We start from the raw sequence: 15,889 nt of genomic DNA, 5'->3' as shown, positions 1-15,889 counted from the left end.
ACGTGACTTTTGAGTCCACCAATCACAACTAAGCATTAAGACCCTGTCCCCCGCCAACATTTTACGATTTTGTTATCATGCAAAACCTTGTATATGCGTACTCTTGAGGTTGAATTCTCTACTGTCTTTCAAAGCGGCTCATCAACTGGCTACCTGGGTCGCACCGGACTATGACATCACTGATCCTGACAGGCCATGGGCACAGCTAACAACGAAGACGAAAGACGAAGGCCTATGTCCAACAGTGGACATCCACAGGCTGATGATGATGATGATTAGATGATAAGTATTATGCACGGTAATACGGTATTTGACAACAGCTAGTCAAATCAGTAACTTTTTATCAAACGTCGAAACTCGCACATATGTATATATGTATACACTACGTAACGTAGGTATGCGATATTCTATAAAATACTGGAATGTGACGTCACATCATAATGACTTACTTTTTTACTTTAACCGATAATTTAAAATGGTTATTACACTTAAAACTAACAAAGGACGTGGATGTTACGTATTTTTTGGAAGACCCTCTATTTAATAATAACGGAGAAATAATTTATTTTTGATGTAGTCAAATACCCAATTATAGTATCTTTAGGTTCAATGACTACCAGTGATGCCAATTAATCTTACTCACAACATTAGGTATTTTGATTTCCCATAATTATCATTGTAATATTAATCGCGTCCGTTCAAATGGCTAAACGTGGGAAAAACCTTTACCATGTGCTTGTATTAAATGTCAGCAAAACTAGGTTCTGTAGTTGCGTTTTTGAAAAATAAACTCAACTTACAGAGCTTTAAAGTATAAAGTTGCATGTATTTCCGCAATGTAAACCTTTAAAAGGCGAAGGCCGCGTCTGGTAGGGTTGCCAGTTACACATTTAAATCTAAATAAGTTAGGTAAATAAAAGGAAAAGGTGACTGACTGACTGATTTATCAACGCACAGCTCAAACTCGAGCCTCAATAGCTCTACCGGTAAAGGAATGGACTGAAAACCGAAAGCTCGATGGTTCAAACCCCGCCTGTTGCACTATTGTCGTTAGGCTCAATTATATGATGACTAGCTGATGCCCGCGACTTTGTCCGAATTAGGTTTCTTTAAAATCCCGTGGGAACTCTTTGATTTTCCGGGATAAAAAGTAGCCTATGTCACTCTCCAGGTCTTTATCTATACCCGTGCAAAAAATCACGTCAATCCAACAAACAAACACACTGTCGCATTTATAATAAGGGTAGGTACTGATTATATTAGCGCTATATAGACTATATTATTTATGCTTCCACGTGAAATGTTCAAAACTACGGCGAAGGCCGCATTGAAACCTAGAAGCTTAGAAGTTATAAACGTGTGGCTTGCAACTTTGTTTAACCTACAATTAAGTGAATAGAATTCAACGCAATCCAGTTCACATAATTACCAACAACTATTTATTTATGGACTAAGAGCCAGCACGTGGCATACCTTCGTTATTTTATAAAAGCTGAAAGTTTTTCAGCTACTATGAAGTTCGTCATGACTATGAAGGATCATCATGGCTTTTTTTTGTCTGGTGGGAGGCTTCAGCCGTGGCTAGTTACCACTCTACCAGGTCAAGCGAATTAACTTTCTGGTACGATGCCGTGTAGAAAACCAAAATGGGCATGGGTTTATTAAAAAATGCCATACCTTTTCCAGGTTAGCCCGTTTCCATCTTAGACTGCATCGTCACTTATCACCAGGTGAGATTGCAGTCAAGGGCTAACTAGTATTTGAGTCAAAAAAAGATAACGGGTAATAAAGGTGTAAAAAATCTCACAACAAAGGGTGAAAAATGTCATAATATAGATTATTATTATTCTCTCTCTATTAGATTTCAGGCAAAGTCGCGAAACTTCGATAGATATCTACTATTGCTGTGCTACTGAATGAAATATGAATACAATTTACATGCAACATGTACCTACAACTATAAGAGCAACCGCCGAGTTTCTTGCTGGTTCTTCTCGGTAGGAACGGCATTCCGAATCAGTGGTAGATTAAAACTACCTGACGATTCAAAAGCACTTGTAAAAAGTATACTTGAATAAAATATATTCTATTCTATTCCGAAAAAAAAATGGAAACCTTATAAGTGATCAATGTCTGTCTATCACAGCCAACTTGGACCGATTAAGTCGCGTTAAGAATTTCTGTGACCCCAAAAATAGACGTGTAATATAAATTTAATAAATTAATTTTGAATATGAGGTTATTTTTGGACGGCAAATTATTTTTTCATAAGTTGAAAATAAAATTATCACGTTATTTAAAAACATGAATGAAATTGAAACTTTTGAAAAAAATACAGTAAGTAAATAGTTCTTTACTCATAAATTACAGAAAAACCTATGATAAAATTTTTATCATAGGTTTTTCTGTAATTAATAAGTATTATTTTTTAGTATAATATATTTAATATATTATACTTACCTAACAAAATAATGCCCCCTGATAAAATCTTTATGACGTTTGCAATATATAATTTGAGCCTCAATAGCTCAACGGGTAAAGGTGTGCACTGAAAACCGAAAGGTCGACGGTTCAAACCCCGCCCGTTGCACTATTGTGGTACCTACCTACTCCTAGCACAAGCTTCACGCTTAGTTGGAGAGGAAAGGGGAATATTAGTCATTTAACATGGCTAATATTCTTTAAAAAAAAAAAAAATATGGCAGTCCTTCAAGTCCTCCTCCTCCAAATCCAAGTCCTACACAACTCAAGGCACTGAAGATATCGATGATTTAATTTGAGATTGATATGGCCAACTTTTTATACCGTGCTATAGAAAACTATGATAGCCTAGTGGTTAGGACGTCCGCCTTCTAATCGCAGGTCGGGGGTTCGATCCCGGGCACGCACTTCTAACTTTTCGGAGTTATGTGCGTTTTAAGTAATTAAATATCACTTGCTTTAACGGTGAAGGAAAACATCGTGAGGAAACCTGCATGCCTGAGAGTTCTCCATAATGTTCTCAAATGTGTGTGAAGTCTACCAATCCGCAAATGGCCAGCGTGGTCTACTATGCCCAAAACCCTTCTCACTCTGAGAGGAGACCCGTGCTCTGTAGTGAGCCGGCTATGGGTTGATCATGATGATGATGATGATAGAAAACTTATCAAGGCTTTAGGCTATAAATAGCGGATAACCTAACTAGGTAATGATTCTGCAAGGAGAACTATCGATGGTTCTAATCAAACTCTAATCACAGTACTTAATTAGGTATTCAAATTGAAGTGACATCATTATGTATTCGCAATTTATTCACAATTATTTGTAATTCACAGTAACGATTATTATGTAGATACCTACTACGAAGTAGATAGTTGAAGTGAGTCATGAACTCATGAAGAAACGATAATACTTAAATAACGACCAAATACGACTAATATCACTATTTAAAAGCATTACAAACAGTTAAGTTACTACTACGTTTTATTACGTATACGTTTTATTTTTTATTTTTAGGGTTCCGTACCTCAAAACGAAAAACGGAACCTTTATCTGTCTGTCTGTCAAGAAACCTATAGGGTACTTCCCGTTGACCTAGAATCATGAAATTTGGCAGGAAGGTAGGTCTTATAGCAGACACAAGGGGAAAAGTCTGAAGACCGTGAATTTGTGGTTACATCGCAAGAAAAAAATTAAAATGTGTTCATGAACAAATATTGCTAAAGTACTTTCTTTCAAAGCGAGATTACTATATACCAAGTGGGGTATCATAGTATGAAAGGGCTTTACTTGTACATTCTAAAACAGATTTTTATTTATTTTTATGCGTGTAGTGGTGGGTATTGCTTGCCTGGTGGCTAGTTTTTCCTACATGTTTAGAAGTGGGAGGGCGGGCGGTGCATGTTGCACCATACAGATTTGATCTGTTCCAACGGATTATAGCAAATTAAGCTTTTGGTTTATTGTAATAACCTGTCATCAGGGCTTAGACCGCAGTCCACCATGATGTCCCAATGCGAACTTGACACACTTTTGCACTCGCAACTCGCACTTGGCTAGTTTTTGTCTTGATTTGTGGCTTTATGCTCTTCTTATTCTCGCGACTTCGTCCGCGTCGACTACATAAATTTCAAACCCCTATTTCACCCCCTTAGGGGTTGCATTTTCAAAAATACTTTCTTAACAGATGCCTACATCATAATAGCTATCTGCATGCCGAATTTCAGCCGGATCCGTCCAGTAGTTTGAGCTGTGCGTTAATAGATCAGTCAGTCAGTCACCTTTTCGTTTTATATACTTATTTAGATTCACTATGCTTTGTATGGATATAACTGACAGTAGGCACCCACAGTTTACGAACAAGCAAATTCGACCCTGATGATGATGGTCGCACACCTTAATGTTATTCGTGAAGCGTAAAGGTCGCCAAGTAGGATCTCGGCTCTCAAGGCAAACCGAGCTTCGATTTCTTGTGCCGTTCTTTTGTATGTTCCGTGCTTGTATTGAATAGGTATTAGATCATCTTTTGTTGGTTAGCTGGTATGTTTGACTATAATGATGTGTAAATATCATACCTATTTACGATTTCCATCTAAATATATAAAACGAAAAGGTGACTGACTTAAGTATCTATCAACGCACAGCTCAAACTGCTCAAGTCACCTTTTCCTTTTATATCTATAATATAAAAAGGAATCACTAAATGTGTTGGTCATCGCAAATCTTGAAAACAGCTAAACCGATTTCGCTAGTTCTTCTTTTATAATATTCCTTGAAGTAGATACGAGGATGGTTCTTACGGAGAGAAAAATTAAAAACATTTGAATCGACTGTTAGGCGGAATGAAGTTCGCCATTCGATTGCGATGGATTTTAATATAGTAGGTATATAATATACAGAAACTGTGAACCGGTTCGTTTTGTTTTCGTATGTAAATGAAATACTTAATTATATTTGATGCATAACTTTTTATTGGAAAACCAATTCGAATGTTTTTTTACTTCTGTTATATTAGTCACTGGGTTGCGAAGCTCAAGTGGCAATGGGCAGGGCACATAGCTCGTAAAACCGATAGACGTTGGGGTCCCCAGTTGCTGGAATGGCAACCTCGCACCGGAAGACTCAGTGTTGGAAGACCCCCCACTGGGTGGACGGACGACTTCAGACGAGTCGGAGGGAGCCGCTGGATTCAGGCGGCGCAAGACCGTGGCGTGTGGAAGTCCCTACAAGAGACCTATGTCCAGCAGTTGACATCTATCGGTTGTTGATGATGATGATGATATTAGTCACGGTCGAAGTGTTTATCCGATAAAACTAAACCTGCTTCAAGTTTCATTATAAATTGATGCTAAATATACATTTTCCTGTATGATTAAAAAAAAAAGAATATTAGCCATGTTAAATGACGAATATTCCCCTTTCCTCTCCAACTAAGCGTCAGGCTTGTGCTAGGAGTAGGTACGACAATAGTGCAACGGGCAGGGTTTGAACCGTCGAACTTTCGGTTTTCAGTCCACTCCTTTACCCGTTGAGCTATTGACGCTCTGATTCAGAATTGGAGAAACCGTAAGAAAGGGAATCCCTAACGCGGTGCCAGTTCTCTTTATGTATGCTACTTTCTCAACTTACCCGAGAACTATTTTTTTAACCGACTTCAAAAAAAGGAGGAGGTTCTCAATTCGTCGGAATCTTTTTTTTTTTTTTTTTTTTTTTTTTTTTATGTATGTTCCCCGATTACTCGAAAACGCCTAGACCGATTTTGAAAATTCTTTTTTTGTTTGAAAGGGTATACTTCAAAGTTGGTCCCATTTCAATTTGGTGAAGATCTGATGAACATCTTCGAAGATAGATACTGGAACTCCTCAACGGATAAGAGTAAATTGCTCGCGATCAGTGTAATAGCTTAGTAAACAGTAGACTTTTAACCAGTCATAGCATAATTCCATGGGGCCACTAAAAATTGTGAAATAAAAAATTTTTACAAAAAAAATAAAAACCGACTTCGTTACACAAACACTAAAAATTGAAAAATAATTTAATTTATTACCGAATATATTATGTATACAAGAGTTAATATTATAGTTCCATAATAATATTTTTTGGGGTCGGTGCCAATGAGGTGCCATGGTGGAGTCCCATAAAAATATGAAGTCTAGACGATTCGCGCAGCTAAAGCTAATTGGCACCGGCACCAAAAAGTATTATTATGGAACTATATTAACTCTTGTATACATAATATATTCGGTAATAAATTAAATTATTTTTCAATTTTTAGTGTTTGTGTAACGAAGTCGGTTTTGATATTTACAATATTCCCACGCTATACGATGATAAAGGAAAACGACGCGATGAAAATTGAATAAGTAATATCTCGCGAGATATTCTTGGCTATGAGGAAACTCATTTGCCTAGAGGATATAATATAGGTATTATATCCCAAAATAGTTTGGGATATTGTAAACACTGAAACTGGTAAGACCAAAGGAATGAAAAAGGATCTCGTCTTGAAAATAGATGACAATTTAATTCAAAATAAGGACGAAATAGCTATAATATTTGAGAAATATTTTACTACTATACCCCTGGAAACGACAGCTCATCTACAAGCCTCCCCTGAAATGGCTTGTGAGCTGCTAAATTCTAATGTTATTCCATGTCAGGATAATTTTGAATTTGAGCACATAGATGTTACTACTTTAGTTAAAACATTTAAATCATTAAATATAAAAAAAACGCAAGACATATCAGGCATGTCAGTGCACGTTTTTAGTTCTGTAATACATGTTTTGGCACCACATCTAACAATATTATTTAATAAATGCGTTGACGAAGGTATATTCCCAGATTGGATGAAGATTAGTCGTTTGGTGCCGCTATTTAAGTCCGGTGATTGTGAAGATCCGTCGTGCTTTAGACCAGTGTCTGTCTTACCGGTGCTGAGTAAGGTGTTTGAAAAGATTATGCTGAATCAAATGCTTGCATATTTTAACACAAATAATATTCTACACGGCAAACAATTTGGATTCACAAAAGGCAAATCAACTATTGATGCCGGAATTGCTTTAATCAAACATATATTCGAGGCATGGGAGAGATCACAAGATGCAATTGGCGTCTTTTGTGATCTTTCCAAAGCATTTGATTGTGTTGATCATCAGATTCTACTGCGTAAACTCCAGTTTTACGGGATCAAAAATCAAGCACGAGACCTAATACAGTCATATCTTTTCAATAGATTGCAGAAGGTAGACATAGGTGGGATTAAATCAGAGGGATCTTTGGTTAAAATGGGAGTACCACAGGGTTCCATTTTAGGTCCGTTTTTATTCTTAGTATACGTAAATGATTTGCCTCATATGGTTCAGAAGATCTCAGATATAGTGATGTTTGCTGATGATACGTCGCTTATTTTTAAAATTAAAAGACAGCTTAGTAACGTAGAAGAAGTAAACATTGCTCTATCCCGGGTTTTGAACTGGTTTACAGCAAACAATCTGCTGTTAAACTCCAAAAAAACTAAATGTATTAAATTCACCCTTCCTAATGTACGGCAGGTAGACACTGAAATTCTCTTAGACAATGACAAATTAGCATTAGTGAAAGAAATAGTATTTCTTGGGGATAGGGTATCGACAGTAAGCTTCAATGGGGAAGTCATATCCGTAAGCTTTCTAAAAAATTGAGCTCGGCCGCTTATGGCTATACGAAAAATTAGACAGCTGACGGATGTGTCTACTGCTAAAATTGTTTATTTTAGTTACTTCCATAGTCTGATGACATACGGTATTTTGCTATGGGGCCGAGCTGCCGATATTAAAACTATATTTTTGTTACAAAAACGTGCAGTTCGTGCCATATACAACTTAGGTCCACGTGAATCGCTGAGAGAAGTATTTAAAGAAAGTAATATTATGACAGTAACGAGTCAATATATATATGAAAATATAATGTATGTTCGCAAGAATAGAGAACATATTAAAACCAATTATGAAAGACATAATTTTAACACACGGAATAAAAATAAATTGGAAACCCAGAGGTTCAGACTAACGAAGGTTAGCGAGTCATTTTGGGCAGTGCTGTCCGCTATTATAATAAATTCCGTCAGAAGTTCAAAGTTTACCAGAAGGGAGGTTTAAACGTTTCATCAAAAAAAGCCTGTGTAAGAAAGGCTACTACAAGTTAGACGATTATATATCGGATAAGGATGCTTGGACAACTCCTTAGGCTCTAATACATTGAAGTAATGTTACATATTAACATTAAGTGTTTTATTATTTATTGTTATTTTTTGTTAATTTTGACGTTGAATTGTAACTGAAATAATGACTTACTATTTGATAATTTAATTACTACTTTTTACAATAATTACTTAAGTAGGTACCTTAAATTTGTAAACTGATTTATTCTATTTTTATTTTATTATTGTAAACTGATTTATACTATTTTATTTTATTTTTGTGATTTTACTTTTGTAATGACATTCAAAAAGTGTACTCCGTATGTACTTACTTTGAATAAAATATTTGATTTTTGATTTTTGATTTTATTGTAAGCGTTGCACGTGTAAGCTTTGCCATGTTACATAGAGTGACCTCATTGCTACTCGTTCGATGTCGACCACCTAGTGGGGGTCTTCGTGTGGACTGTGGAACTACAAGAGACTTATATCCAGCAGTGGACGTCTATTTGTTGAAAATGATTATGATTATGATGAATAATCTTCTTTTAGTGTACTATTTAAACTATAGATTACTCTAAATTCTAAGGCGTTTCCCCGTGTGACAAAATTCGATACAAACTCTACGGACCAATCTCCACAGGGCGATACTATCGCGGTGATGGTTTGTATCGAGTTTTGACACACGGCGAGACGTAGGTATCCGCTTAGAAAGGATTTTTGAAAATTCAACCCCTAAGGGGGTGAAATAGGGATTTGAAAGTTGAGTAGTCCACGCGGACGAAGTCAGTTTTAAGAATGTAGGGAAGGTATTTGAAAACAATCATTTAGAATAGAATATTTCTCTTTATTTTTTTATTTATAGACCTAGGGCTGCAATCAGACCTGGTGGCAAGTGATGGTGCAGCCTAAGATGGAGCGCGCTTGCCTAGAAGATGCCTATTCATTTTCGACTTGAAGATACCCATATTTATTGTTGGAGGAGAAAACTGATGCCGCCGGAAGGGTGTTGCAAATCTAATTTGATTCACAGTAAAAGAAATAAAAAAAAGAATAGATCTACAAAGTGGTAGGTACAGAATAGTAGTTGTATACGATTTTTATTACTTTTCAAGAATGTACGGTATTTGAAATGGAAAGAAACAGACAGCCTTGTAAGCTAGTAGGTACCTAAACGCCTAACATACCAAACGACCAAGTTCCTTTGTAATAAGAATTCAGCTCGCACAGACGTAAATGTGGAGATTAAAGGATGATTTATGCTAGACCGCGTCCAAGGCACCAGATTGGGAATTTGTATGAGCTCACATCAGACCGTGCCGTGTCCGAGTAATCCGAGCCTCGTCCGTGTTACGTTTGATCGTCCGTCTGGCTCGAGCCTGGCACGGCCTAGCATATATCATCCCTAAGGCAAAACGCACACCAGCACAGTGGAGTGGAGCTGAGGCACACGTGAGGTGCAGCTTCTTTCTTGATAATAACTTAAACTAATCTTTATTTAGGCTGCTGCTGAGTAGCTAATTGGCACTCAACAATAAGGAAAAAAAAATTTAGGCTGCTTTTCCACCAGAGATGTGCTTTGCTATATTATTACTATGGATGTGCGTGATACCACCAATCATTATCATTGCTCTACATAGCTTAGCATTGGTTGAAACCGGTTCAACGAAGCTTTGACGACCTCCCTGGCGCAGTTGTGAGCGCTGTGGTCTTAATAGTGGGAGGTCCCGGGTTCGATTCCTGGCAGGGGTTTGTAATTTTATAATTTTCTAAATTTCTGGTCTGGTCTGGTGGGAGGTTTCGGCCGTGGCTAGTTACCACCCTACCGGCAAAACCGTGCCGCCAAGCGATTTAGCGTTCCGGTACGATGCCGTGTAGAAACCAAAGGGGTATGGGTTTAATAAAAACTGTCATACCCCTTCCAGGTTAGCCCGCTATCATCTTAGACTGCATCGTCACTTACCACCAGGTGTGATTGCAGTCAAGGGCTAACTTTTATCTGAATAATAAAAAAAAAATGTTTTGTTTTTATACTATAAACGGGTGCGTGCTATACGCTGTTTTTTCTGTTCCGTGGTGCTACGGATGGGAGTACGGATGGTAGCTACAGATGCGCGAGTGGTGTAGCTGTGGGTGTGGCTATATGTGATATTATGTGCACTGTGCAGGCGCCGCGCCCCGTGCTCTCCCTACCGTCAATGCATCGCTTAGCTTGAATCGCGTATTTACCTCACACAGCTACTTCGTATCTTCATGATAGCCGGAACAGCTTCTTACCCTGTACCAAGCACAAGTTCGATTGTGCATGGAGGCATTTATGGGATATCATAATATTATGGCAAGTATCAGCTTGATGCATTGGATTGTATTGAACGGCATTATTGCGCAGAGCAATCTCTACCAGGCAACCTTTGGTGAAAAGAGAAAGTAGGAGAATAACTAGAATAGAATTATTTTATTCAAGTAGACTTATTGCAAGTGCTTTTTAACCACTGGTTCGGAATGCCGTTCCTACCGAGAAGAACCAGCAAGAAACTCGGCGGTTGCTCTTTTCAAGTCATCATCATTGCAGCGTGCATTGCTGGAGCGAGTCAAATCCAAGCTTTCTTATCATTTACATAGTCTTCCACTGTATAATATGCTTTTTTAAAGAGCATACCTTTTAATAGATAGATAAATATTAATTTGTAATAATATTTTTATGAACGAATAACGGAAAAGCTCAGAAGTGAAAAGTTACAACTTACAACTTACAGCCAAGTTGAAGCTAGATTTAATTTAAAAGTTACAAAAAGTTAATAGGTACTTCGGAAAAGTAAGAAAGTTCTAACGAAGCAATTGATTCACGTTAGAAGTTTACGGTAATTGACATAGTTGCAACTTGCAAGTAACGATATTCCGTATCAATGCAAGTTGCTGAATTCAGGTTATCATCGCTGCAACATTAGTCAGGTAAAATACCTACTACCTAAGTACAGAAAAAGGTGGAAAGCACGGTCTGCCCGCGAAATTCAAATTTGATTTGGTTTTTCGCAATTTGTAAACTTATACGACAAAGTAGACTTATGGCATTCAAATTGAGCCCCTAGCAGTATCATCTTCACAGGCTTACATAAAAATCTTTACCTGAAAGTGTCCAGTTTAAGAAATTAAGCAAAATAATGAGTTTGACGTGAGCTCCTCACAAATTAGTGATTATTTTGACTAATTTCTTAAACTGGACACTTTCAAGTAAAGATTTCTATATAAACCTGTGTACATGATATTGCTAGGGGGCAAAATTTGAATGCCATAAGTCTATTTTGTCGCATTTATTTTATTTTTATTTTGTTTATTTGAAAGTAATCAACAGCGTAAATACATAATTATTATTTAAATTTAAATCTAGGTATAACAGAAGGCCAAAAGAGATTACTTAAAATTATAATTAAAACTATTTTAACAGAATAGAATAAATGTAGGTATATACAATAATTAAATTACAACAGTGTGTGTATGCTTGTGTGTGTGTGTGTGTGTGTGTATGTGCATTAGTTTACAAATTGTGAAAAACTAAATTTAATTTGAATTTCGCGGGCAGACCCGTGTCTTGGGCCTTAATCAGTCAATCTTCCAAAGAGATTTCTTAAAATTAAGATTGAACACACACAGCTTGAAAATTTTGTAAGTAGGTAAATAAAACTTTCGTATGGAAAATTAAGGTCACAACACACAACCTTTAAGGAGACTTAATCAGTGAAATCACGTTAAATGTACCCATTGCACTTTTGATGATTCGTCGTATCGCGTCAACGTTCCTACAATACTTTAGTCGTGAATTTTCGAAATCGTGGCTTCGGCCGGTTTTGTCAAAAAATGCCACTGTAACACCTTCGTTGAGAAGGCTTATCAACGTTTACAACTCAGCCGAAATACCGGACCACTGGGTCAAAAACTACGTAGATGGTTACAAACCTCGATTGTGAAGTCGGTGTGACACGATCGAAAGATCGAATAGGGATGTTTTGTTAAATGTTAGCCTTCTCTATGTGCAATAATAGTTCTTGAAGTACAGTATCTTCGCCTACAGTATCATCTTAGCCTGCATCATCCCTTGCCAACAGGTCTGAGTACAGACAAGCGGGAGGTCTATTAATTTAAAAAACGATGGTTCCGCACCATCGTACAAGATATTATATACCTAACACTTTTATGTAGAACACTGTAGTTAATGACGGACAGCGTCATCTACGTGTGACTTAGTAAATTAATTTTTTCGTGAACACATTTTAATTTATTTTTGTGATGTAACCACAAATTCACGATTTGCGGATTTTTTCTTTACCTACTTGTGCTATAAGATATACTTACTTGCCAATTTCATGATTTGGTCAACGGGTAAGTACCCTATAGATTTTCTTGTCAGACAAGACATGCAGATAGACTGACAGACAGACACAGACAACAAAGTTATCCTACAAGGGTTCCTTTATTCCTTTTGAGGTACGAAACCCTAAAAAGAACACATATATGGTATACACCAGGTATAAACACCGGAATAGCAAGTGACCGGTATGTTCTCTCTTCCGCGTGATACTCGACGAGCGATGCAGTAAAAAACACCGCCGCTGACGAATCACGAAGGCTGTCGAAACGTTTTCCAAACATGGCATCCATCCCATTTATCATCTGCGCATCAGGCACTGAATTTTTGACAACTTCTTTTGCAATATAGGTACTAGATGTGGCACGTTTTCATGGGCCGACGACGGAAGGATCAACTTAGTAGGTATTTTTTTGTCGTGACGGATTACTGTATCATCATACACTTACGTGTAAACAGTGATCTTATTTTTGGGCGCTTAGTTGGCCTTACACGCTAACTATCGCGTACAGTACAGTAGGGCGATTGTCTAAAACCTGCATCAATCATTATTACAATCTCAATTGTTCTGATTGGCTGAAATTGTGCGATTCTTGTTGCAACAATGCATTGTAGCCAATAGTGAGCAAGCATTATGGTCAAAGATGATTGCGATAGTGACATTGTAGCTGTCATTCTCCCGCAATCGCGCAGCTGTGGCCCTATTGTTTGACAGCTACAATGTCACGATCGCAATCATCTCTGATTGGTTAATGCTCGCTCACTATTGGCCACAGTGCATTGTTGCAACAAGAATCGCACAAATTCAGCCAATCAGAACAATTGAGATTGTAATAATGATTGATGCAGGTTTTAGACAATCGCCCTACGGGGCTTTAATAGGGTATTAACTTAATGACGCAAATCCATCGGTATGTTAATTTTATTTTGAAGGTTTTACTGAGGTTTACCTGCTAAAGTAGTATGATTTATGGTAACCTTATTAATTTAAGTAGGGACGTGTTGACTTTTTTCCTTAAATGACACATTTTGCGGCACTATATCCAGGTAGAGATAAATAACTACGTTTTCATTACTCACGGCAAACTTTGTTTCGGGTAGCATGTATACAGTGGTTTCTTTTAAGCAAAGTAGAGAGCATACAAAAACTTAAACTCAACTTTTTGTTTGTGGACACAAGGTTGAAATTCGTGTACTGACAACAAAACATGAATAAGACTCAAAATATCCTTCGATAATGACATCATGAATAATCAAATCAGGGTGTAACCAGAACGCTAGCAAAAACTTAGCGTTATTGTTATACTACCTAAACACAATCCAATACCAATAACCATTTGCCACATTTTGTAGTTTTAGTCATTTAGTATTTTTCAAACCGGCAATGTGCAAAACTCGGGTCAATGCCCCGCCTACGACGCGATATGGACTCCGAGTGGCCTACTTACGCAAATATCGTGAAATTTTACAAAATATAAAAACTTGGCCTGACTGACTGACTAATCTATCAACGCACAGCCTGGCGCGCTGTGAAGTAGGTTTCTTTTATATTTTTGAAAATTCCAGCCCTAAAGTCAGTCAGTTAGTTTTCCTATATAACCGTCCTTAGAAGTTGAAGCCTATCTTGTTTATTTATTTATTTACTAGCTTATGCTCGCGACTTCGTCCGCGTGGACTACACCAATTTCAAACCCCTATTTCACCCCCTTAGAGGTTGAATTTTCAAAAATCCATTCTTAGTAGGTGCCTACGTCATAATAACTATCTGCATGCCAAATTTCAGCCCGATCCGTCCAGTAGTTTGAGCTGCGCGCGAGATAGATCAGTCAGTCAGTCAGTCAGTCACCTTTTCCTTTTATATATTTAGATTCTAGGACTTGTATCTAATTGATAACCGCCGAAAAAGTGATGTTGTAGGTTCATAAAAGAACTATTGTAGTACTAACACATAAAACCAAAGCTATCTACACATTACCTACTAACATTTATTTTTCTTGCTGAGAAAGATATCGAATAGATATTGTTATTCTTTGTATCGAAATATGTAAAAATCTTAGAATGTAAAAATACACCCGACTCTAATATTATAGCCAATAATAAGATCAATATATATTATAATAAAAATGTCTAAACATAAAAATAAATAAGTAATAATTTATTTACCTTGATGTAGATAATAATGTTGGACATCTAGTTTCTCATTTATAAATAGATTAATATAGTTTTCGGCTTTTCGCTGTGGATAAAACTTGCACAGGAGTGATAAGGATCGGACAGACAGATGGAGACATGGATATTAGGCCAAATACCCTTTTTTTTTTTTTTTTTTAATGTGTTCCTCCCTTTTTTCCTCCGACATGGCGGTCGGAGACTATTCTAGCCAAATACCCTGAGACCTTGCTACGCTTTGTTAAATATTTAACAAAATGTTTTGTTTCAGATACCTACTAGCCTGCAAAATGGGGCAAGACGAGAAAAAAGGTTCTATCATCTTGGACAATTTTAATTCTACGTAAGTATTACTTAACAGGTATTTTTATGGTGCGCTTACACGGGCAATTAAGCACTTATTGCTCGGCAATACGTATGGATTGATCCGGAGCACTAAGTGGGGCAATCTGGAGCTGGAAAATTATTTCACACAACATTGCTGAAGTTTTCAGGTATTGCTCGGTATTGCAGTAAATTGATTTATGTGATCGTGACGTCATAATTGACTAAATTGCCTGAAATTGCGGAATTTTAATTGTCCGTGTAAGTGTATAACTTAAAACATTTTTTTTAAAGAATATTAGCCAAGTTCATCATGATGATTAATATTCCTCTTTCCCCTCCAACTAAGCGTAAAGCTTGTGCTAGGAGTAGGTACGAGAATAGGTCAACGGGTGGGGTTTGAATCGGCAACCTTTCAGAATTCAGTCCGCTCCTTTAAACGTAGAGCTATTGAGGATTATTTAGTCATTTGCTGAGATATTACCGGTTCTTCTCAGTAGGCTTACTGTAATTGTCGGTACTTTTACTGTAAATATGCACAGAAGGCAGAACTATATGATACAACCTGCAGCATGCAGTATCCCCTAAATACTTATTTATTTCATATGTAATCTATATATATAAAATTCAAAGTCCTGACTGACTGACTGACAAAGATATCAACGCACAGCCTAAACCGCTGGTCCTAAAGACATGAAATTTGGAGGGTCTATTTTTTGTAAAAAGTAGGTATCCACTAAGAAAGGATTTTTCGAAATTCCACCCCTAACTGGGTTAAATCGGGGATGGAAGTTTGTATGAAAGTCCGTCATTTGTCAAGTTATTTGCATGATAATTGGTATTTGGGTTTTCGGTCACAAATGAAGAAATACTTG

At 37.1% G+C, this 15,889-nt stretch overlaps 1 protein-coding gene across 1 annotated transcript in view; it reads left to right on the top strand.

Annotated features, from left to right (window-relative positions):
* Positions 1–15,889, top strand: part of LOC117982983 (proton-coupled amino acid transporter-like protein pathetic) — a 40,053-nt gene that overhangs the window by 9,244 nt on the left and 14,920 nt on the right. Inside the window, exon 2 of the mRNA XM_034969437.2 lies at positions 14,962–15,033. Within this exon, the coding sequence (XP_034825328.1) occupies positions 14,981–15,033 (53 nt within the window). The 5' untranslated portion in view covers positions 14,962–14,980. The remainder of the gene's footprint in view (positions 1–14,961; positions 15,034–15,889) is intronic.

The sequence above is a fragment of the Maniola hyperantus genome, chromosome 6 (assembly GCF_902806685.2).
Source record: "Maniola hyperantus chromosome 6, iAphHyp1.2, whole genome shotgun sequence".
Classification (NCBI taxonomy): Eukaryota; Metazoa; Arthropoda; class Insecta; order Lepidoptera; family Nymphalidae; genus Maniola; species Maniola hyperantus.
The sequence above is the reverse complement of the archived record's forward strand: the minus strand, read 5'-3'. Positions and strand labels throughout refer to the sequence as shown.